We start from the raw sequence: 26,714 nt of genomic DNA, 5'->3' as shown, positions 1-26,714 counted from the left end.
TCACAAAGAGTCTTAGAGTAGGAGTGCTCATCTAGGAGCCGTTTGGACTTTTAGATCATAATAAATACGATGACATGGACAGGAGGGACCTGATCCTAGATCAGTACTCCTACTCTGAGACACTTGATAAATATGGACCCACGTCCCCCTTGTCTTAATCAGTATAATCTTAAAGTTAAAACTGATCCTGGATCAGCTCTCTTTGTGAATATGGGCACAGGTGATGTTGTGTTGTCTTGTCCACAGGGAAAACCTCCAACGAGACGTCTCTGTTCACCTACGACACTAAGTACCTGTTGGACACGTACTACTACGTGAAACACGACCCAACCTTCATCCCAGCCTTTTCTGTGTCCAGTGACCCAGCTGACCCTCTGGTGGAGGACATGCTGAAGATGTGCTTCGGTGAGGGGGTTCTCTATTTCTCTAAATATATATGTTAGGAGTGTTTATGTATTTTATTGAGATAGGACAGTGAAGAGGAGACCGGAACGGTAGGAGAAATTGCCAGTCAGAAGGGCATGGGTCGGATTCGAACCCATACCGACTCTGCACTCTTAGAAAAAAAGGTGCTATCTAGAACCTAAAATGGTTATTCGGCTGTCCGCATAGGAGAACCCTTTGAAGAACCCTTTTGGTTCCAGGTAGAACCCTTTTGGTTCCAGGTAGAACCCTTTTGGTTCCAAGTAAAACCCTTTTGGGTTCCATCTATATGGTGACATGTGGGATGCAACCAAAGTTTTAATGATATGACATTCGACAACATTCAATCCAGCAATAACATACAATAACACAATTAAATACAATTGTACATTATTTACGCAATCATTTATATAGGTGAGGGGGCCCAGTTCTGCAAGTACGACACCATGAGCACCCGTAGTCTGGTTGTGGGTAACGCCACCCTCCTGTCCTTCAGAAGTCACGAGACACTCATGCAAGACCTGGAGTCTGGTATGTATACAGTAGTCGCCTCTGTCGTTGAAATGAACTGTGAAATGGACGTTTATGGAGTTGGTTTGTCTACTCATTAACCCCAACACCTTAGACCACAGTGAAGTGAACATAACCATATGTTCTTAATTGTTAACCTACTTCTTGAATGCCATGTGTAACCGGAACTTTATATGTGTGTGTTGACTAATGCAAGTTACAACACATTTTCCCCAAAGCATAAAAGAAGTGCAGAGTAAGATACAGTAGCTCCTCACGATGTATACTGTGCTGCTACAGCCCTTTCTGTACTTAACCACAGTGGATAGTATGGTTCTGTTTCATTACTTTCTACATGGGTTTATATTCCAGATCAGTGTTTCCCGACTCCGGTCCTTGAGTTGGCAACCAATCATTGAGCCCTTGACAAGTTGAATCAGGTGTTTTTGTCCCAGGCTACAACAAAAAATGTGTACTGTTGGATCGGAGCTGGGAAACAATGTTCTAGATAATGACCCTTTACATATTAGGAAGTTGTTTTGAATGGTTTGACACATACAAATGATTGATTTGTCAACGGTAATCAATACTTTTATTAGTAGATAACATCCTTTTGTTTCTTAGTGGTGTCCTGTGGGTGGCTGGCCACGCCGAGGTACGGTGCGAAGATAGGTACACGCTACCTAGAGGGGGCGACAGTGAGCTTCACCTGTAACAGTGGCCACGTCCTGTATGGATCCCGAGAACGCACCTGTCTACCCAGCGGAGAGTGGACTGGAGAGGAAACCTCCTGTGTCTCTGGTAGGTCCCTATAGTCCAGTAGATAAGTTTGAAAATGTTTCATTTTTCATTTAGAAGCATGAAATTTGGCACACTTCTAATATGTGGTACTCGTAGGTCCATAGTCATAGGTTATATCACTGTCTGGCCATACTAGACAGCAGGATAGAAGTCTAATGCTTTCTAACCATACACATGTTCTAACTACCAAGCCTAACCTATCTGCCAGCTACTAAATATGCCCTACAGCCACCCCAAAGGAGGGTAACATTAATTTTAACCTACCTCTCAATGGCCTATCTTAGTTATCTGGCCTAACTTGGTTTTGTGCAGTGATTGTCCTCAAATGAGAAACAGAGCGACTTTGAAAATCCCATTTAGCGTGACTCATTAGAAGCAGAGATTCCAGCAACCGTGGTTTGTGCTCTGAGCAAGTTGCCCAGACATTATAAAAATAAAATAAAAACATTATACCATTAGTCCATTAGAGCTGGAGCAATAGAGGCTTTGGCTTGGCCTCTCTCCCCTCGTCCCCCTCTCTCTCTGTTTGTGAATGGGAACCACCTGTGTTTACAGAATGGCTTGTTGCAGCCAGTAACAGAAAGAGTGCCTTGGCTGAGAGCAGTTCCACTGACTGAGAGTTTTGTTGTAGTGCTCTATCGTTGCTGGCAGATGGCAGTGTCTTCCTGGAGGAATCCCATTCTCTGTCTGGTGGAGAAGCAAGTTGTCCACTTGTCTCAGTCTCACCCACCGAAGGTCACACAAAGCCCAGTCCCTCCATCTGCTCCCTACTCAGCCTAAGTCCTCTCATCCTCTTTTCATTAGTCCGCTAGCAGAGACTTCCTTCTGATAGCTATCTGATCATGCTGGATGTTGACGGATTTCATATCAGATCTGGACGAGGAAAAACTGACTCCCTGACTGGGTCACAGCTGGATAGAATAGAAACCAACCTGACTTCAACCCCTTCCCTGTTCTTGTGGCTGTAGTGTGTGCGTCCGAAATGGCACCCTATTTCCTATGTAGTGCACTACTTTGGCACCCTATTCCCTCTGTAGTTCACTACTTTGGCACCCTATTCCCTCTGTAGTTCACTACTTTGGCACCCTATTCCCTCTGTAGTTCACTACTTTGGCACCCTATTCCCTCTGTAGTGCACTACTTTGGCACCCTATTCCCTCTGTAGTGCACTACTTTGGCACCCTATTCCCTCTGTAGTGCACTACTTTGGCGCCCTATTCCCTCTGTAGTTCACTACTTTGGCACTCTATTCCCACTGTAGTTCACTACTTTGGTGCCCTATTCCCTCTGTAGTTCACTACTTTGGCACCCTATTCCCTCTGTAGTGCACTACTTTGGCACCCTATTTCCTCTGTAGTGCACTACTTTGGCACCCTATTCCCTCTGTAGTGCACTACTTTGGCACCCTATTCCCTCTGTAGTGCACTACTTTGGCGCCCTATTCCCTCTGTAGTTCACTACTTTGGCACTCTATTCCCACTGTAGTTCACTACTTTGGTGCCCTATTCCCTCTGTAGTTCACTACTTTGGCACCCTATTCCCTCTGTAGTGCACTACTTTGGCACCCTATTTCCTCTGTAGTGCACTACTTTGGCACCCTATTTCCTCTGTAGTTCACTACTTTGGCACCCTATTCCCTCTGTAGTTCACTACTTTGGCACCCTATTCCCTCTGTAGTTGACTACTTTGGCACCCTATTCCCTCTGTAGTGCACTACTTTGGCACCCTATTTCCTCTGTAGTTCACTACTTTGGCACCCTATTCCCTCTGTAGTTCACTACTTTGGCTCACTGCGTCACAGCTGGATAGAATAGAACAGAAACTGACTTCACCTCCTCCCCTGGTCAATGTGGTCCTATTAGTCTTACAATGACATTTCTCTGTCTTCATTTAGATGTATTATTATATTACACAAACATAATACAACAACCGGTGTTGTCATCAACTAGTGAAGTATACAGTAACAGTATACGTTGGTGATGTTTTTACTAGGGCCAGTAGTTTTTCCTGAGTTGCAGTAACTGGGGCCTTGAGTTTTTCCTGGTCATGCTACATAGTCAGGGAAAAACTCCAGGCCTTAGTACATAACCATAAGTCAAGATAAACTTCGCTGTGGTCTACCAGTACACAATAAATGGCAGAGAACTCTTGGTAATCAGTCAGTAGTCTTATCATTCGCACTTGTTGCTGACAGTGACACTGAAACACACTGGGTCCCAATACGCTGGCTGGTGGTGAGAGAGGACCATTATAACTTTAACACTTACATGCTCTAACACACACACACACACACACACACACACACACACACACACACACACACACACACTAGTGATGCGTGGGTTGATTCATAATCCGCAGTCCCTGTAGGGTGCCAAATACACGCCAATTGCCAAATGCTTTTGGGAACTTTGGCAGAAAAAGTTAATGTCGATCCACTGAGGCAAAATTTTAGCATTTCTTGCAGTAGAATGATACACCAAATGTACATTTTGACTCGGGAAAAGGAGTGGAGAAATACGATTTCTTTATTTCAGCATCTGTAAAGGTGCTATCTTTATCAGCATCATAAAAGCGGATAGTATTTCAACCACATAAAATATGCATCCAAGCCAAACTGAAATCCTATCAGAAACATGTTGGGTCGTTTTAACAGCTTTTAATTTCCTTAAAACCGGTCAAACTGATGTCATTAAGAGTTATTGCATTTTCTCTCCGGTCCCTTAACATATTTTCTGCGAGAGAAGTAGATATGAAAGAGGAATGAAAACAGACTTTACCAATGTCAACTATATTGAAGCATTCATTCTATCGATGTATGTTATTATTCTGTTGAGCGAGGGTTTATTTAGTCTTCTAGGGCAACATAATGACAGAAGAGAAGCTGCATGTATCTAATTATAGACAAGTGGACTAACAAATATCCTACCAAAATGTTGGAAATTATAAGCAGAAACATAGGCCTATCTAAAAGGCCTGTCAAAAAATCGTACGCTGTCTCTGACTGTACAGCACATTTCTTATATTTGCAGGTAAGGGTCGGGTGAGGGCCTCAGATTTTCACTTTGTCACAGATAGTCGGGCGGTTTCCGATGGGTTCTAAGCAATTTTGGCTGGGTGCGGGTGAACAAACAGCTGACCCGTGCATCACTAACACACACACACTCCAAACAGCCTACTGAAATGTCTTCCACTTATTTAGGGAATAGGTAGGGTGCCATTTGGGACACAATCATTTATTCATGTCCCATCCTATAGGACCCCTATCCGTGTACAATAAACACTCATCTCTGTTAACCCAGGGTAAAATCTTGCGTAATTTGGTCAGCTGCGTGATTTAACGTCTGGGTTCATACGTGTTAGACATTGAGAGTTCCGGCAAAAACTTAAGTCTCCACCCTCGCAAAAGGAAACTCTCAGCCAAAGCACAGGTGCGATGCACTCGAGGAGAAGCAGTTCAAGCACCTGTTGTTTACGAAGCACGTGACAATAAACATTTTGATTTGATGTGACAGGAGAGGTGACACACAGTTCTCTCTGTCAAAGGAGATTATAGATTAACATTTCTTGTCACCAGAACTGGAGCTCTGCCTGTCCCTATGTGTACATGAACCTCGTCATGTACACATGCTGTATGAGCAGATCAGTGGAGGCTGGTGGGAGGAGCTATAGGAGGACGGGCTCATTGTAATGGTTGAGATGGAATAAATGGAACGTAGTCAAACGTGTGGTTTCCATATGTTTGATGTGTTTGATACCGTTCCATGTATTCTATTCCAGCCATTACAATGAGCCCATCCTCCTACAGCTCCTCCCACCAGCCTCCACTGGAGCAGATACTGTTTGATATCTTTCATATATATATGGCCTCCCGAGTGGCACAGCGGTCTAAGGCACTGCATCACAGTGTTGCGGCGTCACTACAGCCTGGGGCTCCGTTGACCAGGAGTCCCATAGGGTGACGCACAATTGGCCCAGCGTCATCAGGGTTAGGGGAGGGTTTGGCTCATCTGGTGACTCCTTGTGGCGGGCCTGCAGGCTGACTTCGGTCGTCAGTTGAATGGTGTTTCCTCCGACACATTGGTGCAGCTGGCTTCCGGGTTAAGCGAGTGGGTGTTTCCCGAGCCCGTTGGGGAGTTGCAGCGATGAGACAAGATCATGATCACGAAATTGGGGAGAAAAGAAAACAGAAAATAACATTTAAAAAAATATGCACAATCTTTCATATACACTACCGGTTTATTTTTTACTATTTTCTACATCGTAGAATAATAGTGAAGACTTCAAAACTATGAAATAACACATCTTGTAGTAACCAAAAAAGTGTTAAACAAATCAAAATATATTTTATATTTGAGAATCTTCAAATAGCCACCCTTTGCACACTCTTGGCATTCTCTCAACCAGCTTCACCTGAAATGATTTTCCAACAGTCTTGAAGGAGTTCCCACATATGCTGAGCACTTGTTGGCTGCTTTTCCTTCACTCTGCGGTCCGATTCATCCCAAACCATCTCAATTTAGTTGAGGTCGGGGGATTGTGGAGGCCAGGTCATCTGATGCAGCACTCCATCACGCTCCTTCTTGGTAAAATAGCCCTTACACAGCCTGGAGGTGTGTTGGGTCATTGTCCTGTTGAAAAACAAATGATAGTCCGACTAAGCCCAAACCTGATTTGATGGCGTATCGCTGCAGAATGCTGTGGTAGCCATGCAGGTTAAGTGTGCCTTGAATTCTAAATATATCACAGACAGTGTCACCAGCAAAGCACCCCCACACCATAACACCTCCTCCTCCTCCATGCTTTACGGTGGGAAATACACATGCAGAGATCATCCGTTCACCCACACCGCGTTTCACAAAAACATAGCGGTTGGAACCAAAAATCTCCAATTTGGACTCCAGACCAAAGGACAAATTTCCACCAGTCTAATGTCCATTGCTCATGTTTCTTGGCCCAAGCAAGTCTCTTATTATTATTGGTGTCCTTTAGTAGTGGTTTCTTTGCAGCAATTCAACCATGAAGGCCTGATTCACACAGTCTCCTCTGAACAGTTGATGTTGAGATGTGTCTGTTACTTGAACTCTGTGAAGCATTTATTTGGGCTGCAATTTCTGAGGCTGGTAACTCTAATGAACGTATCCTCTGCGGCAGAGGTAACTCTGGGTCTTCCATTCCTGTGGCGGTCCTCATGAGAACCCGTTTCATCATAGCGCTTGATGGCTTTTGCGACTGCACTTGAAGAAACTTTCAAAGTTCTTAAAACGTTCCGTATTGACTGACCTTCATGTCTTAAAGTAATGATGGTCATTTCTCTTTGCTTATTTGAGCTGTTCTTACCATAATATGGACTTGGTCTTTTGCCAAATAGGGCTATCTTCTGTATACCCCCCCCCCCCCCCAACCTTGTCACAACACAACTGATTGGCTCAAACGCATTAAGAAGGAAAGAAATTCCACAAATTAAGTTTTAACAAGGCACACCTGTTAATTGAAATGAATTCCAGGTGACTACCTCATAAAGCTGGTTGAGAGAATGCCAAGAGTGTGCAAAGCTGTCATCAAGGTAAAGGGTGGCTATTTGAAGAATCTCAAATATAACATATATTTTGATTTGTTTAACACTTTTTTGGTTACTACATGATTCCATATGTGTTATTTCATAGTTTTGATGTCTTCACTATTATTCTACAATGTAGAAAATAGTAAAAATAAAGAAAAACCCTTGAATGAGTAGGTGTTCTAAAACTTTTGACCGTTAGTTTATTTTGAGCGTTTGCTCTAGCCTGCCTGGAGTGCCAGATGGGCGGGGTTTGCCGTTTTGGGAATTCTATTAGTTTCATAGCCACAGGCAAACTCAATAAACCACAGATAAAGTATTTGATATGATTGGAAATAGTATTTGAACCCGGTTCAGTGTATGAGAATGTACCTTTATCAGGGCCTAATGTATTATGATAATCCATTTTAATGTTCTTCGGCGTGGGAGACGAGAGTCACGCAGTGGAAGGGTGGAGAAAGTTTTGAAAAGAAAGAAAGAGAAAGTCCTTGGATGTGTTTTGATTTTCTTAACTTCAAAATGACTCGGGAGAAAGAATGAAGTTCAAGTTGTAGAATTGGGCTGGGTCGAGTCACGCTCAGAGGAGGAAAGGAGGAGAAAATGATTAAAGGCGAAATGACAGCAGCAGAGGAAAAGAGAGAGAGAGAGAGAAGGTGGCAGAGGAGATAAAACAATGAATTAAAGTGTCGCTCTGTTTATTTCCCTTTGGGAAAAGGGCACAGTGCACAAAGTGCGAGACAGGCGGCAGGTAGCTTAGTGGTTAAGAGCGCTGGGCCAGTAACCGAAAGGTCGCTGCTTCGAATCCCAGAGCCGGTTACAAATGAGCAAGGCACCTTAACTGCTCCTGTAACTCTCTCTGGATAAGAACGTCTGCTAAATGACTAAAATGGGGAGGGAGAGTAGGAGAGAGAGAGAGAATTGAAGAAGCAGGTTGTATAGAGGGGGAGAACTTGAAATGCCATCCTGTCCGAGACATTTAAACCTGTCATATCCCTGTGCACCACTGTCTCTGTGAGGGAGCCTTCCTGAATGAACAAGGTCCCTATCTGGGACTTCAGAGTAAACAATCTATCGTGATTAAAAACAGGCTCTCTATCTTCACTTATTTTCTATTTTTTTTCATATTATTTCTCAACTGCATCTCTCATTCTCTCTCGGTCACACAGACCTGAGGGAGGAAGCTTGTGTGCTGGATCAGAGCAGAGACGAGAAATCAGCCTGTGTGTACACACACACACACACACACACACACACACACACACACACACACACCATTTCCATATTACAGGGGGAGGTATTATTTATACTTAGTCATATTTATTTCCAGTATTCCTCCTCAGATTTTGACAGTCAAGTCCTCCTCCCATATCTAAAGTGCTCTGAACTCATAATAATCCCACAATGGAGGAAGCTCATGAACTCAGTCACAGCTACAGAAACAATCTCCTATTTAGAGATGCAGTTTAGATACAAGAGCAATCCCTTCTATATATACAGTATGAAACAGTGAAGACGTGGTGTGCTTGTGATAGCTTGTAAACAACACAAACTGCGTACTGTGCTTTTCACATTAGATATTTGTCAGGCACACGGTGACCCAAAGGACATTCCCTGAGCTTTAGCTAAAATGGCAGTTCATCATCCTCGACACGTAACCTCTGTTCATCATCCTCGACACGTAACCTCTGTTCATCATCCTCTACACCAGGGGTGTCAAACGTCCGGCCCGCGGGCCGGATCAGGCCCGCAAACAGGTTTAATCCGGCCCGCGAGATGATTTTGTAAAGTATAAAAATGAGCTGCAATTTTTCAATAAAATAAACTGCTGTTCCAATTGTGTCCACTGGATGGTGCAATAGCAATTGTGTTAAGCAAGCAAACTGTTTATACCGGGGCAGAGCAAATAGGTCAAGCAAGTGCAGCCAGTCCGGATGAGCTACTTTGTTTTGCCCGCGATATTTATTACGGCTTCTACTTTTAACATTATGTGCGTTGGCACCCTCATTGCCCCAATATTTCTCTGTCAAAAAAGAGAAAAGTGGACGCAGAGTGCAGAGTGTTCCAAGAAAAATTGTCATCCTTCTATTTATTCACGGAATTGAATGGGAAAGCTGTATGTTTGGTGTGTTCACAGCATGTTGCAGTGCTGAAAGAATATAACCTTCGTCGCCACTATGTGAGTCTTCATGCCGACAAATATGACAACTTTCAAGGACAGCGGAGAAGAGAGAAGGTGAATGAACTGTTGGTGGGTCTGAAGAAACAGCAGTCTGTGTTTACTCACAGCCGAGACATCAGTGACGCTGCAGTGAAAGCTAGCTACCTCATTGCTAATGAAATCGCAGTGGCTTCAAAACCATTTAGTGAGGGTGAATTTGTAAAAACATGCATGATGAAGGCAGCAGAGACTGTGTGCCCTGAAAAGCACCAGGCTTTTGCAAATATCAGCCTGACAAGAAACACAGTTGCAGACAGGATTTCCGATCTTTCAGTGGATTTGGACAGCAAGTTGAAGCAAAAAGTAAATTGCGTTTTCGGTTGCAATTGATGAAAGCACGGACATTACAGATGTTGCACAACTGGCCATTTTCATCCGCGGAGTTGATGACACATTGACCATCACCGAGGAGTTCGTGGAGTTGGTGCCGATGACAGATACAACGACAGCAGCTGATATTTTCACTGCACTCGTCGGCGCGCTGGACAAGGTCGGAGTGGACTGGTCCCGCGCTGTCAGCCTGGCTACAGATGGTGCGCCCTCAATTATCGGGAAAAAAGCAGGCGTTGTGACAAAGTTCAGAGAGAAAGTGCAATCTGCAAATGGAGGACGTGATTTTTGGACTTTTCACTGTATTTTGCACCAGGAGGCTTTGTGTTGCAAGTCATTAAAGATGGATAACGTCATGAAGGTGGTCATCCAAACTGTTGATTTCATCCGATCCAGAAGCCTGAATCACCGTCAGTTTGACAGCCTTCTCCGAGAGAAAGACCACATCTATGGCCTGCCATACCACACTGAGGTAAGATGGTTAAGCCGAGGTGCTGTGCTGAGGCGTTTACGAGAAGAAATTGAACAGTTCATGGAAGAAAAGGGCAAACCAGTGTTAGAATTTAATTCCGCAGAATGGATGCAGGACCTTGCATTTATGGTGGATGTTACAGAGCACCTGAATAACTTGAACAAACAGCTGCAAGGGCGCAACAAAGTTGCCACGCAGTATTATGATAGTATTATGACAGCATTATGACAGCATACTCCTGAGTGGTGCAGTGGTCTAAGGCACTGCATCGCAGTGCTAACTGTGCCACTAGAGATCCTGGTTCGAATCCAGGCTCTGTCGCAGCCGGCCGCGACCGGGAGACTCATGGGCGGCGCACAATTGGTCCAGCGTCGTCCAGGGTAGGGGAGGGAATGGCCGGCAGGGATGTAGCTCAGTTGGTAGAGCATGGCGTTTGCAACGCCAGGGTTGTGGGTTTGATTCCCACGGGGGGCCAGTATAAAAAAAATATATATGTATTCACTAACTGTAAGTCGCTCTGGATAAGAGCGTCTGCTAAATGACTAAAATGTAAATGTAAAATACGTTCTTTCAAGTTGAAGCTGTCATTGTGGGAGACGCAACTCGCCGGTGGTGATGCAGCTCACTTCCCCTGTCTGAAAAATGTGTGCGCGACCCAACATGTGGCAGACATGAAGCGGTTCAAAGATAAAATAACGGGACTGTTAAGGGAGTTTGAGCAACGCTTTCAGATTTTTGGTGAACTGGAGAAAGACTTCAACGTTTTTTGTTCGCCATTCACCGTGAATCCCTCTGATCTGCCCGTCAGCATCCAACTTGAAATAATAGACTTGCAGTGTGATTCGGATTTGAAGGGCAAATTTGCCGCAGCTGGCTTGGACACATTTTATCAGAATCTCTTGCCAGGTTACCCTAACTTGACAGCCCTCGCTGCAAAACGGTTGTGCATGTTTGGAACCACATATCTTTGTGAGCAAGTTCTCTGTAATGAGCATAAATAAAACAAAGCTGCGCTCAAGGCTCACGCACAAGCACTTGAATCACATCCTGAAGTTGGCTGCCACTCAGGATGTGACGCCTGATATTGATGCGCTGGTGAAAGCTAAAAGATGCCAGGTATCAGGAGTCAAATAAACTATGCAACCCCACTTAAAGTGCTGCATGAGACACCCTGATATAGTTCTGTGATCTGTGATATACTTCTGTGAATCAATGAGGCATTGTGTGTTGTTTGTCCTCAGAATTTCAAATAACTTGAGGTGTTTTATGATTAATAGTGATGTTGTGCTTTTGGACACACTGTCCTCAGGCTCCAGCTTTATGTTTATATGTTTTTATGTTGATGTGCTATTGTTTTTAATTGATTTTATTTTATTTGTATATTTAACCTATTCTTGACTCTGTGGTTCTTGCACTTGTTTGGGGAACAGGATTTCATTATTTGTATCTACATTTCTGCCTGAGAAATTACACCCTGATATAGTTCTGTGATCTGTGAAACAGTTATGTGAATCACTGAGGCATTGTGTGTTTGTGTTTTTTCTTTAGAATTTTCAAATAAACTTGAGGTGTTTTATGATTAATAGAGATGTTGTGCTTGTACTATTTTGGACACACTGTCCTCAGGCTCCAGCTTTATGTTTTATGTTGATAGTATTAAAACAAAGAAAACAATCTGAAGTTGTTGTTTTTAAGTTATATATACCATGATTTTACCGGTCCGGCCCACTTGGGAATAGATTTTCCTCCATGTGGCCCCTGAGCTAAAATGAGTTTGACACCCCTGCTCTACACGTAACCTCTGTTCATCATCCTCTACACGTAATCTCTGTTCATCATCCTCGACACGTAACCTCTGTTCATCATCCTCGACACGTAACCTCTTTATCATTCTCGACAGGTAACCTCTGCAAAACACTGCCATAGGTCATGTGTCCATCAGGGGAATGTGTGAAAGATAGAATCACAGTGCTCCTTATCTCCTTGGGAGGGAGAGAGGGACAGTGTGGAATAGGGGGAGAGTGTCCTAAGAAGGGTGGAGGAGGGAGAGAGACAGAAGGAGAGAGAGAGAGAGAGAATGTGTGGGTGGGACAGTGGTGGTAAAGGAAGAGTTCTAGAGGTACTGCAGCATCCTAAAGAAACACCTTCTGAAATCCCCTGACCTCCATGTGATTATGTTTTCCTTTCTCCTTATTGACACAAACTGTGTGGGGAAACGGAGCGTGTAGAAAGACGCTGCACACTTGAAGGTCACTCTCCTTGACTTTAAAGCAGCGTAATGGAAAAATAGAATGGCTGTGGTTGCGTCCCAAAAGGCACCCTATTCCCTATTTAGTGCACTACTTTTAAGGAGGGGCCAATAGGGCTCTGGTCAAGCGTAGTGCACTATATAGGGAATAGGGTGCCATTTGGGATGTACACAGATTGTCTGTGACAAGGTTCCTTTGATCTCTGTTCCACTGATTCAGTTGACTGTAATGTTATGTGGGTTTAACTCTCAGCCTCTCAGGCTTCCACCTTTATCAGCAAGTACTGGCCTTCTAAGAGCCCTCATACAGACTAGCTAGCTGTAAACAATGGCTTAATAGCACTATCACTTTCTGTGTGTGTCTGTGTGTGTGTGTGTGTGTGTGTGTGTGTGTGTGTGTGTGTTGAATGTCCTGTACCCCAAACACACGCATGTGTTTGAAAGACAGCAAGTAAGAGAAAGTGTAAAGTACAAAAGTCACAATTGTAAAAGTAATCAAATAGAGGATGGGTGGTATGATCTCTAATAGAGGATGGGTGATATGATATCTAATAGAGGATGGGTGATATGATATCTAATAGAGGATGGGTGATATGATCTCAAATAGAGGATGGGTGATATGATCTCTAATAGAGGTTGGGTGATATGATATCTAATAGAGGATGGGTGATATGATATCTAATAGAGGATGGGTGATATGATCTCAAATAGAGGATGGGTGATATGATCTCAAATAGAGGATGGGTGATATGATCTCAAATAGAGGATGGGTGATATGATATCTAATAGAGGATGGGTGATATGATATCTAATAGAGGATGGGTGATATGATCTCAAATAGAGGATGGGTGATATGATCTCAAATAGAGGATGGGTGATATGATCTCAAATAGAGGATGGGTGATATGATCTCAAATAGAGGATGGGTGATATGATCTCTAATAGAGGATGGGTGATATGATATCTAATAGAGGATGGGTGATATGATATCAAATAGAGGATGGGTGATATGATATCTAATAGAGGATGGGTGATATGATCTCTAATAGAGGATGGGTGATATGATCTCTAATAGAGGATGGGTGATATGATATCTAATAGAGGATGGGTGATATGATCTCTAATAGAGGATGGGTGATATGATATCTAATAGAGGATGGGTGATATGATCTCAAATAGAGGATGGGTGATATGATCTCAAATAGAGGATGGGTGATATGATATCTAATAGAGGATGGGTGATATGATATCTAATAGAGGATGGGTGATATGATCTCAAATAGAGGATGGGTGATATGATCTCAAATAGAGGATGGGTGATATGATCTCTAATAGAGGATGGGTGATATGATCTCTAATAGAGGATGGGTGATATGATATCTAATAGAGGATGGGTGATATGATATCAAATAGAGGATGGGTGATATGATATCTAATAGAGGATGGGTGATATGATATCTAATAGAGGATGGGTGATATGATCTCTAATAGAGGATGGGTGATATGATATCTAATAGAGGATGGGTGATATGATCTCTAATAGAGGATGGGTGATATGATATCAAATAGATGGGTGATATGATATCTAATAGAGGATGGGTGATATGATATCTAATAGAGGATGGGTGATATGATATCTAATAGAGGATGGGTGATATGATCTCAAATAGAGGATGGGTGATATGATCTCAAATAGAGGATGGGTGATATGATTTCAAATAGAGGATGGGTGATATGATCTCAAATAGAGGATGGGTGATATGATATCTAATAGAGTATGGGTGATATGATATCTAATAGAGTATGGGTGATATGATATCTAATAGAGGATGGGTGATATGATCTCAAATAGAGGATGGGTGATATGATCTCAAATAGAGGATGGGTGATATGATCTCAAATAGAGGATGGGTGATATGATCTCTAATAGAGGATGGGTGATATGATCTCTAATAGAGGATGGGTGATATGATCTCTAATAGAGGATGGGTGATATGATATCAAATAGAGGATGGGTGATATGATATCTAATAGAGGATGGGTGATATGATATCTAATAGAGGATGGGTGATATGATATCTAATAGAGGATGGGTGATATGATCTCTAATAGAGGATGGGTGATATGATATCAAATAGAGGATGGGTGATATGATATCAAATAGAGGATGGGTGATATGATATCTAATAGAGGATGGGTGATATGATCTCTAATAGAGGATGGGTGATATGATCTCTAATAGAGGATGGGTGATATGATCTCTAATAGAGGATGGGTGATATGATCTCTAATAGAGGATGGGTGATATGATATCTAATAGAGGATGGGTGATATGATATCTAATAGAGGATGGGTGATATGATATCAAATAGAGGATGGGTGATATGATATCTAATAGAGGATGGGTGATATGATATCTAATAGAGGATGGGTGATATGATCTCTAATAGAGGATGGGTGATATGATCTCTAATAGAGGATGGGTGATATGATCTCTAATAGAGGATGGGTGATATGATCTCTAATAGAGGATGGGTGATATGATATCTAATAGAGGATGGGTGATATGATATCTGCCTGAGGCACTGAGCCAGGATCAGAGGAATGTTAGACCAGTCTCCCTGGGCCCCTAGCCTCCAGGCCCACAGGCAGGTATTTTATCTGGACCGCCTGTCTACCTGTGCCCCAGGCTTTGGGCCTGGCCTGGCAGTGGGACTCAGGATGCCTCTGCTCCAGCATCTGAGGGCCAGTACTCCGTTTGTGGAGCTCAACACCATATGGAGAGATTAATTGGAAAACTTCAGGGAGCATGCTATGGCTGTGTGTTTGTGTCTGTCTGCCTGTCTGTCTTCATGCATGTGTGTGTGTTTGTGTGTGTGTTTTTTTTGTTTTTTGTTTTCTGCCTTTTCTTTAGGGTTTAGATCAGCTTTAATATTGCAGATAGATTGTAACTTCCATCAATGTAATTGTCTGCATCAATTCCAATCCCCCATATGTTTTTTTCTCTCGCAAATATATATATATATATATATATATATATATATATATATATACTGCTCAAAAAAATTAAGGGAACACTTAAACAACACATCCTAGATCTGAATGAATTAAATAATCTTATTAAATACTTTTTTCTTTACATAGTTGAATGTGCTGACAACAAAATCACACAAAAATTGTCAATGGAAATCAAATTTATCAACCCATGGAGGTCTGGATTTGGAGTCACCCTCAAAATTTAAGTGGAAAACCACACTACAGGCTGATCCAACTTTGATGTAATGTCCTTAAAACAAGTCAAAATTAGGCTCAGTAGTGTGTGTGGCCTCCACGTGCCTGTATGACCTCCCTACAACGCCTGGGCATGCTCCTGATGAGGTGGCGGATGGTCTCTTGAGGGATCTCCTCCCAGACCTGGACTAAAGCATCCGCCAACTCCTGGACAGTCTGTGGTGCAACGTGGCGTTGGTGGATGGAGCGAGACATGATGTCCCAGATGTGCTCAATTGGATTCAGGTCTGGGGAATGGGCAGGCCAGTCCATAGCATCAATGCCTTCCTCTTGCAGGAACTGCTGACACACTCCAGCCACATGAGGTCTAGCATTGTCTTGCATTAGGAGGAACCCAGGGCCAACCGCACCAGCATATGGTCTCACAAGGGGTCTGAGGATCTCATCTCGGTACCTAATGGCAGTCAGGCTACCTCTGGCGAGCACATGGAGGGCTGTGCGGCCCCCCAAAGAAATGCCACCCCACACCATGATTGACCCACCGCCAAACCAGTCTTGCTGGAGGATGTTGCAGGCAGCAGAACGTTCTCCACGGCGTCTCCAGACTCTGTCACGTCTGTCACATGTGCTCAGTGTGAACCTGCTTTCATCTGTGAAGAGCACAGGGCGCCAGTGGCGAATTTGCCAATCTTGGTGTTCTCTGGCAAATGCCAAACGTCCTGCACGGTGTTGGGCTGTAAGCACAACCCCCACCTGTGGACGTCGGGCCCTCATACCACCCTCATGGAGTCTGTTTCTGACCGTTTGAGCAGACACATGCACATTTGTGGCCTGTTGTAGGTCATTTTGCAGGGCTCTAGCAGTGCTCCTCCTGCTCCTCTTTGCACAAAGGCGGAGGTAGCGGTCCTGCTGCTGGGTTGTTGCCCTCCTACGGCCTCCTCCACGTCTCCTGATGTACTGGCCTGTCTCCTGGTAGCACCTCCATGCTCTGGACACTACGCTGACAGACACAGCAAACCTTCTTTCCACAGCTCGCATTGATGTGCCATCCTGGATGAGCTGCACTACCTGAGCCACTTGTGTGGGTTGTAGACTCCGTCTCATGCTAACACTAGAGTGAAAGCACCGCCATCATTCAAAAGTGACCAAAACATCAGCCAGGAAGCATAGGAACTGAGAAGTGGTCTGTGGTCACCACCTGCAGAACCATTTCTTTATTGGGGGTGTCTTGCTAATTGCCTATAATTTCCACCTGTTGTCTATTCCATTTGCACAACAGCATGTGACATTTATTGTCAATCAGTGTTGCTTCCTAAGTGGACAGTTTGATTTCACAGAAGTGTGAATGACTTGGAGTTACATTGTGTTGTTTAAGTGTTCCCTTTATTTTTTTTAGCAGTGTATATACAGTGGGGGAAAAAAGTATTTAGTCAGCCACCAATTGTGCAAGTTCTCCCACTTAAAAAGATGAGAGAGGCCTGTACTTTTCATCATAGGTACACGTCAACTATGACAGACAAAATGAGAAATAAAAATCCAGAAAATCACATTGTAGGATTTTTTATGAATTTATTTGCAAATTATGGTGGAAAATAAGTATTTGGTCAATAACAAAAGTTTCTCAATACTTTGTTATAGACCCTTTGTTGGCAATGACACAGGTCAAACGTTTTCTGTAAGTCTTCACAAGGTTTTCACACACTGTTGCTGGTATTTTGGCCCATTCCTCCATGCAGATCTCCTCTAGAGCAGTGATGTTTTGGGGCTGTCGCTGGGCAACACAGACTTTCAACTCCCTCCAAAGATTTTCTATGGGGTTGAGATCTGGAGACTGGCTAGGCCACTCCAGGACCTCGAAATGCTTCTTACGAAGCCACTCCTTCGTTGCCCAGGCGGTGTGTTTGGGATCATTGTCATGCTGAAAGACCCAGCCACGTTTCATCTTCAATGCCCTTGCTGATGGAAGGAGGTTTTCATTCAAAATCTCACGACATGGCCCCATTCATTCTTTCCTTTACACAGATCAGTCGTCCTGGTCCCTTTGCAGAAAAACAGCCCCAAAGCATGATGTTTCCACCCCCATGCTTCACAGTAGGTATGGTGTTCTTTGGATGCAACTCAGCATTCTTTGTCCTCCAAACACGACGAGTTGAGTTTTTACCAAAAAGTTCTATTTTGGTTTCATCTGACCATATGACATTCTCCCAATCCTCTTCTGGATCATCCAAATGCACTCTAGCAAACTTCAGACGGGCCTGGACATGTACTGGCTTAAGCAGGGGGACACGTCTGGCACTGCAGGATTTGAGTCCCTGGCGGCGTAGTGTGTTACTGATGGTAGGCTTTGTTACTTTGGTCCCAGCTCTCTGCAGGTCATTCACTAGGTCCCCCCGTGTGGTTCTGGGATTTTTGCTCACTGTTCTTGTGATAATTTTAAACCCCACAGGGTGAGATCTTGCATGGAGCCCCAGATCGAGGGAGATTATCAGTGGTCTTGTATGTCTTCCATTTCCTAATAATTGCTCCCACAGTTGATTTCTTCAAACCAAGCTGCTTACCTATTGCAGATTCAGTCTTCCCAGCCTGGTGCAGGTCTACAATTTTGTTTCTGGTGTCCTTTGACAGCTCTTTGGTCTTGGCCATAGTGGAGTTTGGAGTGTGACTGTTTGAGGTTGTGGACAGGTGTCTTTTATACTGATAACAAGTTCAAACAGGTGCCATTAATACAGGTAACGAGTGGAGGACAGAGGAGCCTCTTAAAGAAGAAGTTACAGGTCTGTGAGAGCCAGAAATCTTGCTTGTTTGTAGGTGACCAAATACTTATTTTCCACCATAATTTGCAAATAAATTCATAAAAAATCCTACAATGTGATATTCTGGATTTTTTTCTCTCAATTTGTCTGTCATAGTTGACGTGTACCTATGATGAAAATTACAGGCCTCTCTCATCTTTTTAAGTGGGAGAACTTGCACAATTGGTGGCTGACTAAATACTTTTTTCCCCCACTGTATATACATATAAAAAAGTATTACTTTCCAACCCCACCACCCCTCCCCTAATTGGAGTAAACTAGTGAACAACAATGCTTAGGCCTCTACTTCCAGCTTATACATACTATATAAATTTTATGGACACAGTCAATTTTACAATAATTCTACTTTGTATGTTTTTACTCCTCAACTTCCTCTACCCTCAACCTCTCCGATCATTTTCATGATGTCCATCCGGTTTGCTTCTATATGCCTTCTAACTGTCTTCTTTCACAAAAGCTCTCAACCTATAATCTATTTAATTATTGTGGACACAGTATGCTTTACATTTGTTATCTTGTTGTTATTAGTTGTTGTTAGTTGTTATTAGTCCCATCCTTTAGCTCCATTCAACACATCCCATCTATCTCTTAACACCATCCATATTGGATTTCTGTTTGCCATATATTTTTATATTTTTCTTTGTGTGTGCTTGTCTGTCTTTGTGTGTGCGTGCCTCTGTGTGTGTGTGTGTGTTTGTGCGTGCCTCTGTGTGTGTGTGTGTGTGTTTTGCATGCCTCTGTGTGTGTGTGTGTGTTTGTGCGTGCCTCTGTGTGTGTGTGTGTGCGTGCCTCTGTGTGTGTGTGTGTGTGTGCGTGCCTCTGTGTGCGTGCCTGTGTGTGTGTGTGTGTGTGTGTGTGTGTGTGTGCGTGCCTCTGTGTGTGTGTGTGTGTTTATAGACCTCTTCATATTGTGTAGTTCGTTGGTTTCCTTCTGCCTGTACTGTATTGATGAACAGTTGTTCTACACAAAGAGATACATGTGTTTGTTGTGTGTAACATGTCTTTGAGTTTGAGAAAAGCACTATGTATTATTATAGTTTGTGTTGTTTGTGTATCTTTGCCAGATAATGTCCTAGGAGTGGTGCTGGGTTCTGTGTTTTCCATAGCTACTCTGATAACCATGGGGGTGATGATCAATCTACACTTCAGGAAACAGAAAAGGTGGGTTCACTCTTTCTCTCTCACACACACACTCGCACACACACACACACACACTCGCACACACGCACGGACACACACGCACGCACGGACACACTCGCACAAACACACACACAGCATGGACACACGTTCTAGCTAAAAAACCAAAGCAGTGATCTACAGTAACATATTATGTAACATATTGGGTCTCAAACCTGGGCCGTCTGTGCCTCTCAACATCATGGTATCCCTAGATGGTTGTTACCAAAAACAGTAGAAATGTTCAGGTCTCAAGACGATGCTACTCAATCAGACGTCGTTCTTCAAACCACCTGCACTATATATGCAGTTAGTCTCTTCAGATGGTAACAGACATTAATCACAGTGACACAGCTTTGAACTTGAACGGTTCAATAACGGATACTGAATCTCATGTTCAGCAGGATGTCATATAGGAACGTGTGTTATACAATATAGATGTTATCGACAGACAGACAGAATAAAATAGATAAGATATTGATATGATACCAGGCTCTTCCTGTCCCTCTTAGCTGAGAGTTCATCCCTTTGAATGTCTTCTTCATTTAATTAAATGATAGGATTTCAATGGTCTTCATTTCAACCCACAAAGGGTATTATATAGACAATATACACTGCGTGTACAAAACATTAGGAACACCCTGCTAATATTGAGTTGCACCCCCTTTTGCCCTGAGAACAGCCTCAATTCGTCGGGCATGGACTCTACAAGGTGTCGAAAGGGATGCTGGCCCATGTTGACTCCAATGCTTCCCGCAGTTGTGTCAAGTTGGCTGGATGTCCTTTGGGTGGTGGACCATTCTTGATACACACGGGAAACTGTTGAGCGTGAAAAACCCAGCAGAGTTGCAGTTCTTGACACACTCAAACCAGTACGCCTGGCACCTACTGCCAAACCCTGTACAAAGGCACTTCAATCTTTTGGCACACATACACAATCCATGTTTCAGTAGACTCAAGGCTTAAAAATCCTTCTTTAACCTGTCTCCTCCCCTTCATCTACACTGATTGAAGTGGATTTAACCAGTGACCTCAATAAGGGATCATAGCTTTCACCTGGTCAGTCTGTCATGGAAAGAGCTGGTGTTCATAATGTTTTGTCCACTCAGTGTATATGATACAGATGTTATAGACAGACATAGGGAATAAAATTGATAAGATATCTCCCTGTCTTCATTCCAAATTAACAAAGAAAAAGATGATTCATGATTACCATTGATCCCACCTGCCAGTCTCTGAGCCCCACCTCATAAACCACAGACGCACACATGCTCATAAAACCCTTCTGATCTGATCAAACGATACAGTATCTCTTCATATGCGGATAGACCCAAGGTATGTCCCAAATGGCACCCTCTTCCCTATGTAGTGCACTATTTTTGACTAGGAATAAGGTGCCGTTTAGGACACAACCCCATCCACCCTGTGGATAAACCTATCCCTCAGTACGCTATACTGGAACAGAAGCCAGCTACCGTAGCTCCTGGGCTTGCTAGCTAACCAAATGACAGGCCTATTTTTATGGGCCTCATAGACTTCAAGAGGGCTTCCCCCGCCATAACTCTCCTATGGATGAGAAAAGGGATGGTGTGTCATGGCCCCTGCTCCCAGCTGCACTTGGAAACGTTTCAGCCTGTGTTCTGCAGGTAGAGAAATGAACGACTATGGTTTACACCCGTGAGGGGGAAGGGGGAGAGGGAGCACACCTGCCCTGTTTTTTAGAGGGTTGATGAGGGTTGATGATCACCTTGCTTTCATCTGTAGAGCGAGGGAAGGTAAGAAGAGACGAGAAGTGTCAAAGGTCTGCACCTGTGTGGCTGGGGGATCTCACTCACTCACTTTAGCAGGACACACGTCTACATACATGTTGTTACGTGCTGAGGTATAAGGACACATGGGAAAGCTCACCAAAGGCATTCCTGTAAACTCATACCATTAAACACACCATGACACCTCCCTGGGGTCAACACACACTTGTCATTGATGTTTGGACACACACGTGCCTGGTCTGGTCTGGTCTGCGCGATACTCTGCTACTTCCTCTGATGCTGTGTGGAGACGGAAGCAGCCCCAGCCCTCAGCCCCTTGCTCCAGACACATCTAGGGTTACCCTGCAGGCCCCAACAGGCCCCTAGTCCTCCCCACCCTCCGCCACGGCAGGACACATCAAAGAAGGACAAGGGCCCTCTGTCAGAAACCACCCAGGGGGTCGGAGATGGGTCGGTGGGGTTATGTGTGTCTCTGTCTGTGTATAACAGGCTACTGACTGGACGGAACCTTCCAGTATTGCTTCCTACCTTTATATTGACCAATTTATCTCTTCTCTTTATATATTGTGTATTGCTGGCATTACCTTGTGGAGAGTAAAGGTGATTCAGATTTTTTTTTTTCTGCTTTATTTCAGAGAAAGACAAGAGAAACTGGATGGAAAGGTGATATATGAACATAGTTGATGTCCTCTAGTGTAACTCTCCCTGTCCAGGTGATTTTAAATGAACCTACTACTGCATCACCCTTAAGCTGGCCTCGATGTGCGCTAATGTAGTAGCAAATTATGTTTTTTACACAATGTTGAATTTTTGTGGATCAGGGATGATGCGTTGTCCTCATTGTGTAATACATGTGTACATTGCACTGCAGATTACTTTAAATAACGGTCTGTAAATTAAGGCTTACAGAGCAGACCTGCTTGGTTTGTTCACGGTCTCTACATTTTCTAGGACTAAATGTTATATTTCCTTTGCCGGAAACAATATTATGTGAATACTTTGAGATCCCATCTACTGTATGTTAACACTCCATTTTCCTATTAACTTAGAATGGTCCCAGACGTATACTCTCGTAGGTGTGTCAATCTCGTGATCGTTTTAAGGTTGAATGACTTTGACAAGTTATGTAGCTCATGTGTGGGCTCACTGCCTTTTGTTCATTCCATTCAATGGTTGAGCAAAAATCATTCGAAATAACATGTCACCAAATGGCTACCAAATGGCTGCCAATTGCACTGAAGCAAAGCTTATGCTTTTTCTATCTTCAAATGAAGTACCAGTATTGAATAAAGAATAGATACTGTGGTGGAATAATTTTTTGATCGTAATTCAATGAAGAAAAATAAATACAATTGTGAAAGAATGGCTGTCAATTGTTTTTCCTCTGTTATTTTGAAAATGTTGTCTATGGCTGTGGCAATGCATTACTGCAAAATAATGGGTGTTTTTGTGTTCTGTTGCGTCCAGCTAATGGTCACTGTGCTCCAGGTTAGTGTGTCTCTATGTCACTGTGCTCCAGGTTAGTGTGTCTCTATGTCACTGTGCTACAGGTTAGTGTGTCTATGTCACTGTGCTACAGGTTAGTGTGTCTCTATGTCACTGTGCTACAGGTTAGTGTGTGTCTATGTCACTGTGCTCCAGGTTAGTGTGTCTATGTCACTGTGCTACAGGTTAGTGTGTGTCTATGTCACTGTGCTACAGGTTAGTGTGTGTCTATGTCACTGTGCTCCAGGTTAGTTTGTCTCTATGTCACTGTGCTCCAGGTTAGTGTGTCTCTATGTCACTGTGCTCCAGGTTAGTGTGTCTCTATGTCACTGTGCTCCAGGTTAGTGTGTCTCTATGTCACTGTGCTCCAGGTTAGTGTGTCTCTATGTCACTGTGCTACAGGTTAGTGTGTCTCTATGTCACTGTGCTACAGGTTAGTGTGTGTCTATGTCACTGTGCTACAGGTTATGTGTGTCTATGTCACTGTGCTACAGGTTAGTGTGTCTATGTCACTGTGCTACAGGTTAGTGTGTGTCTATGTCACTGTGCTACAGGTTAGTGTGTGTCTATGTCACTGTGCTACAGGTTAGTGTGTCTCTATGTCACTGTGCTCCAGGTTAGTGTGTGTCTATGTCACTGTGCTACAGGTTAGTGTGTCTCTATGTCACTGTGCTACAGGTTAGTGTGTCTCTATGTCACTGTGCTACAGGTTAGTGTGTGTCTATGACACTGTGCTACAGGTTAGTGTGTCTGTCACTGTGCTACAGGTTAGTGTGTGTCTATGTCACTGTGCTACAGGTTAGTGTGTGTCTATGTCACTGTGCTACAGGTTAGTGTGTGTCTATGTCACTGTGCTACAGGTTAGTGTGTGTCTATGTCACTGTGCTCCAGGTTAGTGTGTCTCTATGTCACTGTGCTCCAGGTTAGTGTGTCTCTATGTCACTGTGCTACAGGTTAGTGTGTCTCTATGTCACTGTGCTACAGGTTAGTTTGTGTCTATGTCACTGTGCTACAGGTTAGTTTGTGTCTATGTCACTGTGCTCCAGGTTAGTGTGTCTCTATGTCACTGTGCTACAGGTTAGTGTGTCTCTATGTCACTGTGCTACAGGTTAGTGTGTCTCTATGTCACTGTGCTACAGGTTAGTGTGTCTATGTCACTGTGCTACAATTTAGTGTGTGTCTATGTCACTGTGCTACAGGTTAGTGTGTGTCTATGTCACTGTGCTACAGGTTAGTGTGTATCTATGTCACTGTGCTACAGGTTAATGTGTGTCTCTGTCACTGTGCTCCAGGTTAGTGTGTCTCTATGTCACTGTGCTCCAGGTTAGTGTGTCTATGATACTGTGCTACAGGTTAGTGTGTCTCTATGTCACTGTGCTACAGGTTAGTGTGTCTATGATACTGTGCTACAGGTTAGTGTGTATCTATGTCACTGTGCTACAGGTTAGTGTGTCTCTATGTCACTGTGCTACAGGTTAGTGTGTCTATGTCACTGTGTTACAGGTTAGTGTGTCTCTATGTCACTGTGCTACAGGTTAGTGTGTCTCTATGTCACTGTGCTACAGGTTAGTGTGTCTCTATGTCACTGTGCTACAGGTTAGTTTGTGTCTATGATACTGTGCTACAGGTTAGTGTGTGTCTATGACACTGCTACAGGTTAGTGTGTCTCTATGTCACTGTGCTACAGGTTAGTGTGTGTCTATGACACTGTGCTACAGGTTAGTGTGTGTCTATGACACTGTGCTACAGGTTAGTGTGTGTCTATGTCACTGTGCTACAGGTTAGTGTGTCTCTGTCACTGTGCTACAGGTTAGTGTGTCTATGTCACTGTGCTACAGGTTAGTGTGTATCTATGTCACTGTGCTCCAGGTTAGTGTGTCTCTATGTCACTGTGCTCCAGGTTAGTGTGTCTCTATGTCACTGTGCTCCAGGTTAGTGTGTCTCTATGTCACTGTGCTACAGGTTAGTGTGTCTCTATGTCACTGTGCTACAGGTTAGTGTGTGTCTATGTCACTGTGCTACAGGTTAGTGTGTGTCTATGACACTGTGCTACAGGTTAGTGTGTCTCTATGTCACTGTGCTACAGGTTAGTGTGTCTATGTCACTGTGCTACAGGTTAGTGTGTGTCTATGTCACTGTGCTACAGGTTAGTGTGTCTCTATGTCACTGTGCTACAGGTTAGTGTGTGTCTATGTCACTGTGCTACAGGTTAGTGTGTATCTATGTCACTGTGCTACAGGTTAGTGTGTGTCTATGTCACTGTGCTCCAGGTTAGTGTGTCTCTATGTCACTGTGCTCCAGGTTAGTGTGTCTCTATGTCACTGTGCTACAGGTTAGTGTGTCTCTATGTAACTGTGCTACAGGTTAGTGTGTCTCTATGTCACTGTGCTACAGGTTAGTGTGTCTCTATGTCACTGTGCTACAGGTTAGTGTGTCTCTATGTCACTGTGCTACAGGTTAGTGTGTCTATGATACTGTGCTACAGGTTAGTGTGTCTCTATGTCACTGTGCTATAGGTTAGTGTGTCTATGATACTGTGCTACAGGTTAGTGTGTCTCTATGTCACTGTGCTACAGGTTAGTGTGTGTCTATGTCACTGTGCTCCAGGTTAGTGTGTCTCTATGTCACTGTGCTACAGGTTAGTGTGTCTCTATGTCACTGTGCTACAGGTTAGTTTGTGTCTATGTCACTGTGCTACAGGTTATGTGTGTTTATGTCACTGTGCTACAGGTTAGTTTGTGTCTATGTCACTGTGTTACAGGTTAGTGTGTGTCTATGTCACTGTGCTACAGGTTAGTTTGTGTCTATGTCACTGTGCTACAGGTTAGTTTGTGTCTATGTCACTGTGTTACAGGTTATGTGTGTCTATGTCACTGTGCTCCAGGTTAGTGTGTGTCTGTCACTGTGCTGTCCAAAACAACAACCCCACCCAACTGTGTCCCCTTTATGACTTTGAACCCGATTAACTTTTCCTTCTCCAAAACAAGACCCGGAAGGTAAGAGGAAACGGAGGGACCCCAGTCGTCCCACACCACTCATCTCTCACTAAGATACAGTACCTTCAGAAGGTATTCATACCCCTTGACTTATTCCACATTTTGTTGTGTTACCACCTCAATTCAAAATTAAATATACTTTTTTTTCTCACCCATCTACACACAATACCCAATAATGACAAAGTGAAAACATGTTTTTAGTAGTTTTTGCAAATGTATTGAAAATGAAATAGAGAAATATCTCATTTACATAAGTATTCACACCCCTGAGTCAATACTTTGTAGAAGCACCTTTGACAGCGATTACAGCTTTGAATTGTCTTGGGTATGTCTCTATCAGCTTTGCACATCTGGATTTGGGGATCTTCTCCCATTCTTCCTTGCAGATTTTCTCAAGCTCTTTTAAGTTAGATGTGGAGTGACGGTGAACAACAATCTTCAAGTCTTTCCACAGATTTTCAATGGGATTTAAGTCTGGGATTTGGCTGGGCCACTCAAGGACTTTCACATTCTTGTTCTGAAGCCATGCCAGCATTGATTTAGCTGTATGCTTGGGGTCATTGTCCTGTTGGAACGTAAATCTTCGCCTCAGTCTAATGTCGTTTGCATTCTGAAGCAGGTTCTTATTTGCCTGTATTTGGCTCCATTCATTGTTCCCTCTATCCTTACCAGTCTCCCAGTC

The 26,714-nt window shown here is 43.5% G+C and overlaps 1 protein-coding gene across 1 annotated transcript in view; it reads left to right on the top strand.

Annotated features, from left to right (window-relative positions):
* susd2 (sushi domain containing 2) overlaps positions 1–22,151 on the top strand; it is a 47,747-nt gene extending 25,596 nt beyond the window's left edge. Inside the window, 6 exon segments of the mRNA XM_084180611.1 lie at positions 247–405; positions 838–954; positions 1,558–1,734; positions 19,671–19,767; positions 21,900–21,912; positions 21,914–22,151. Coding sequence (XP_084036737.1) covers positions 247–405; positions 838–954; positions 1,558–1,734; positions 19,671–19,767; positions 21,900–21,912; positions 21,914–22,048 — 698 coding nt within the window. The 3' untranslated portion in view covers positions 22,049–22,151.
* The last annotated feature ends 4,563 nt before the right edge of the window (positions 22,152–26,714 follow it).

This window comes from Coregonus lavaretus (genome assembly GCF_964263955.1).
Source record: "Coregonus lavaretus genome assembly, chromosome: 17".
In the NCBI taxonomy this organism is placed as follows: domain Eukaryota; kingdom Metazoa; phylum Chordata; class Actinopteri; order Salmoniformes; family Salmonidae; genus Coregonus; species Coregonus lavaretus.
The sequence above is the reverse complement of the archived record's forward strand: the minus strand, read 5'-3'. Positions and strand labels throughout refer to the sequence as shown.